At 41.7% G+C, this 5,206-nt stretch overlaps 1 protein-coding gene across 1 annotated transcript; it reads right to left on the bottom strand.

Moving 5' to 3' along the window:
• Positions 1-358: 358 nt before the first annotated feature.
• On the bottom strand, positions 359-2,288 carry nrsn1 (neurensin 1; the record flags this gene model as incomplete). Its single annotated transcript, XM_083988942.1, has 5 exons — positions 359-462; positions 635-822; positions 1,621-1,739; positions 1,848-1,940; positions 2,190-2,288. 5 exons carry the CDS (start codon positions 2,286-2,288, stop codon positions 359-361), a joined length of 603 nt encoding a protein of 200 aa, XP_083845068.1.
• Positions 2,289-5,206: the final 2,918 nt, after the last annotated feature.

A 5,206-nucleotide genomic window follows, 5' to 3' on the forward strand; every position in this document is an offset into this window, starting at 1 on the left:
AAATTATGATGGTGTTTTTCAGCCACTGTGTCTTATTGATTTGTTTCTGTGGTTTGTATTCCGCGTGTGCTCTCTTAGGTTACTATGAGTTTTAAAAAAATAAATAAAAGACCTCATTTTTGTTCAGCTATTCCATCTATCTAACTTTAAACGCAAACTTTACCGTCAAACAAACACAGCAAATTAGGATGACGAACCAATACTATCAGCCATGTAAGCTGACCTTTCAAAAAGAAGAAAAAAAAATCACACATAGATCGACCTTCATAGCCTACACGTGTACGCACCCACACACAGTCTGCTCTCCAGTCAGTCCTCATACACACTTCTTCACGTGATGCCTCCATGTGGACTTCTGTCAGGTTTCCGACTTTGCGGTCGCTGGCTGGATATTCTGGACTTTGGAAAGTGTGACTGGCACCTTTCCGTCTCCTGGAGTAGGTGCTCTCATTATGGGGGTCCCTGTGGAAAAAACAGTTCTGCTATGTGGGATATTCATATGAAACAGAGTGACTATGATAGTATTTTTTTTTTTAACTACAGTATTGTTTTCTCTTCTTAGTGTTAAGCAAATGTATTTTTACCCATTAATCCATATTGTGCAATAATGAGAGAAAACTGAATGAAATCTCACCAACTGTTGCGTGGAGATCTGCCAACCTCTCCTTAAACTTCTGCTGCAGATACAGTTCTTCTTTGGAGTAGCTTTTTGCAAATGCTGACAGCAGGAGGCCCACGGCCATGGAGGTGCCACCCACACAGAACAGCACAGCACCGGTCAGCTTACACACATCCAGGGCACGGTTAAAACTAACAGCGTGGCTGTTGAAGGCAACAAGCATAGATTAGAAGTGTAGGCTACCATCTGTAACTGTGAACCTGAAAAGTCTAAGTGTCACCTGTTTTTGTCTGTTGTATAATATGTGATCTAGTTTTGAGCTGTGGTCAACAATGCAGTGTTTAAATTTAGATGAAACAGCTTTTCATAACCCTAAAAAAAAACAAAAAAAAAACGTCATTTGTCATAGCTTTGCTGAGTTCCATTAGTTTATTTTTGTTGTTAGGGAACATCTAGTTGTCATAGTAATCGTGTAAGTGTGGTGCTGTAGTTGAAGACCATGTAAGGGTGAGGTTGGGGTGGGTGAATGGTTAACTAACACACAGATAAACAATAAACAAAGTCAACAGTGGTATTACTGTAGTAACCATGACACCAAGAGCCAAATGTTGAGGAAGGACATATTTTAAACAAAATCATGATCTTTTTCTAAACCTAACCTAGTTTTAGTGCCTTAACCTAAACAAACCATGACCATTTTTTTAGTAACCACAGCAACAGTATACCTATACTGAGGCTACCATGACAACGAAGGTCCATTATGCATGCCGCTGTGTGTGCTATTTGAGTAGACACTCCTATGGGTTGTATCTGAGGGTTGGAGGTTAGACTAGTTGGGTAAAAATACTCTTTATTCCTTTTATACAACCTGCACTCTACTGCATGTCCCACTAAATAACTATACTGTATTCTTCATAGTGATCAAGCCAAAAGTCATGTAAAAACGTAAATTAGCCAATTGCACACATGTACTAATGAAGTGTGTTTTTCATATAGCCTACCTATCAACAAACAGGAGATCATCCTCGCCAAATGCCTCAATCCTAGTTGGAGTGGCATAACCCACCAAAACAACGATGAGACCTGTAAACAAGATCAGGGTGCCGAACGCGAGACAGACCTAGGAGGGAAACAGAGAAGTTACAGGATAAATGGTCTCTTCAGTCTCTTGTGTGACGATAACAGGAGGTGAGACCTTTTTTGTGAGCAATCTGAAGGCTAACCTCACCTTCCAGAGTAAAGAGCTCCACCTGCTAGGCGATCTCTGAATCTGAAAATCTTCATCACGTTCCCAGATAGAAGCTGTGCACTCCTCATAAAACTGGATGAGGGATGAAAGGGATGTTTTTTTTTTATCACATTTCAAACACATAAATTGAGACCCACAAAAGATCAAGATCCACAAGTTTCAAAAAGAAACAGTGCAGTGATTACGATATGAGGCTGTGAAGATAAAGAGTTTGTGTTAAAGAATGGTTGATATTTGATTGTATATAAGAGGATCCTTGTCTTTCTTTTTCATGTGTGTGTGCACGTGTGTGTGTGTGAATGTATGTGTGTATTATTGTACCTGGTGTAGGTAGGAGCGGACTCCATACTGCTGGTAGTTCCCACCGGCTTGAGCTTGCTCACCATACTCCGAGCCACAGATCTCTGAGCAAGAAGTCATCCTTCACATCTGTCTACCTGCTTGAGGTCACACACACATGCACAGACATAGACATACATGAATGCAGACTGAACTCTTGCTTTGAGAAATCACTGATATGGATTTTGTGGGAAAAACTCTGCATAAATATGGACACACACATACATTTCACATTTACATATTTATGTACACAAGCCCCTACCCTTACACACACACACACACACACACACACACACACACTGCCAGACAGTTATGTAACATTGTACGGAAGGCAGGGGTGGCTCAGTACATTGAGATTAATGATGCATTCTCCTTGTCTGCTATTATGAAATAAGCCATGAAACATCACATCGGTTCAGCTCTTTAGATTTAATATTATGTCGGCTGAATACAAAGTGCTGACAACACATAGAATGAACCTCATCTTTTTATTTTTATTTTGTTATGCCCATTTTTCACCTACAAATTAGGCAAAGCGATATATTTCATCTGCAAGGTATCACCTTTTTCATTTGCAATCCCAGAACAAACACCGTCGTATATTCTGTAAACATAAAACTGCTTCTCTATTTGTCACTAGCATGCAGTAGACATCTTGTTTCAGTTGTATCACATTTGCCATTTTTTCATATCTATCACTGTTTTCATTGTTCTGTTTCCTTAAAAGAATCCCTTGCATCCCTCTAAAAAAAAAAAAGACAAAGAAAATATTTGGTAAAGGAAAAGTTCCCAATTCCCACAGTATCCATCTCAATATCACCTAACATTACACAGCTCAGTGCCTCTACACAAACACACATAACTATGTTTCAAGTTTATGGCAGCATGGACTAAATCTCAGCTGCAGCTTCTGTTGAACCACGACAGAAATAGACTGGGGAGCAGAAGTGGGAATAAAACATTGATCCTGGGGTTGGCAATATTTCTTGTAAATGCTAAAAAGAAAAAAAGAAAAAGGGCAAGATGAACATCCCAGTGAGGCATTATTTTTATAATATATAACACATGTGACAAATGGACAAAAGAATCGCCCTTGAAACAAAACCAGAGGCCTAATGGGATCAGGTTAGGTATGTAAATCTAGATCTACTGGAGTGGATGATGTTAAATCAGTGGTTTCACACCTCTTGTATCAAGCTCAAGTCTTGGGAACTAGTAATGCAACTGTGTGGGTTAAACAACAGTCACATTTACTGCAAGTAATAAAGGTGTGTGGTAAATGTGCTACAGTACATGAGAGTATCCAGTGTCACATGGGAGGAAATAGGAGGGGTCGACACACAATAGAATATTTTAATCTTCTGCACAGTTTCATCGTCATCGAAGAGCTGTTGTGTGTTGTGTTTATAGGCCTCAGTATCAGTTTGTTTATAAAAGACATCACACAGCATCATGTGATGTTGTATTCAATTACTGTCCCCATAAGGCTTTCCTTACAACATACGACATCCTAAATCCTTGGATCTTCTATACAAGGCTGACTTGTTGTGTTAGACTGAACCCATGTCAATAATCACAAAGGTAAAATCAGTTTGCGGAGTTATTGGGAAATCTAGGAAGTGATCATTTTAATATAAGAAGTACACAGCTAATATTTTGCCTCCTGTATTTCCCATCCTGAACATCCTTATAGATGTTCAGGTTGTTAAGATGAGATGTCTGTAGCTCATGTCTGAAAATTACTTAACATGGATTCACACAGTGTGCAATGGAAAATTACATATTTTAGGTCAGATAATATAATATGTATGTGATGAGTGAAATGCTGCATTAGAATGAAGCACACTGTTCCCCGGGTACGTCATGTTAATCACATTACTGCTTAATTTGTACCTGCTGAGGACTCTCATGAACATCTGGCTGTTGTTAAGTCTCTTTGTACCCTGATCTGCATATATATTTAAGAAAGTTTATTATTATAATTATTATTATTATTAATCATCCAGCCGAATAACAATAATAATTAAAGCCGCAAGCGGCTATGACGGGCCCTCGTTCCACGCCACTCGGCGTCTCGCTCCCACGACCCCCCGGTCCCCGCCACCCCCGGGGCGCTCTTCGAAACCCCCGCGCGCCACCGGACGTCGGCAGCTAGTAGAGGGTCGTTCCCTCATCAAACACGTGAAATTTCGAGAAAATCGGACAATGTACGATGGAGTTACGGCAAGTTTACGGTTCGTCCACCAGGGGGCAGTAACGGGATGTGGGTCGTTGCGTTCAAGGTCGTGACCTCATCACACATGTGAAGTTTCGAGCAAATCGGACAATGTCGATGTAAAATATGGCATTTCCTGTGTCCACAAGGGGGCGACTTGAGCGAGGTTGCGTACGATCAAATGGAGGTGTAGAGGGCGGGTGTCTGATCACGTACATAAATTTTGAAGCAGTTCGGACGAAGTACATGGGAGATAGAGCAGCCCGTGTATGCATGGCGAGGCATCAGAAATGGCGGCGGCCACAGTGGCCACGCCCTTTGACCTACCGACCTGCAGAGCACAAGCTGTAATCAGGGCGGTCTGAGGATGATGTGTAGCGAATATGAAGCCGATCGGGCGAAACCCCTAGGAGGAGTTCGTTTCTGATGGACCGCAATACGTGGCGCCGCCACACGGGGGCAATTAGCCGTAGCCTCAAAGCGTACGTAATGTAGCTTCACCGATTTGTTTCACATGTATCAGAAGTGGAACGAAGTTGCTGGGGTGAACTATGTACGATTAATTCATGTTAGCGTAATCTGTGTCGACTTCCTGTTACCACCGGGGGGCGCTATGAGTAACGTGGGAAGTTAATATGTCAGATTGTCCAGGAAGGACCCATCATCATGCCCACCAAGTTTGAAGCGGCTACGATCAAGTATGTCGGCGTGAGAGCCGTTCGAAGTGAAACGGCGCCGAACACGAACAGTCGCCAAAATGTGTCGCATCATAGCAGCCACGCCC

This window comes from Trachurus trachurus (genome assembly GCF_905171665.1).
Source record: "Trachurus trachurus genome assembly, chromosome: 16".
Classification (NCBI taxonomy): domain Eukaryota; kingdom Metazoa; phylum Chordata; class Actinopteri; order Carangiformes; family Carangidae; genus Trachurus; species Trachurus trachurus.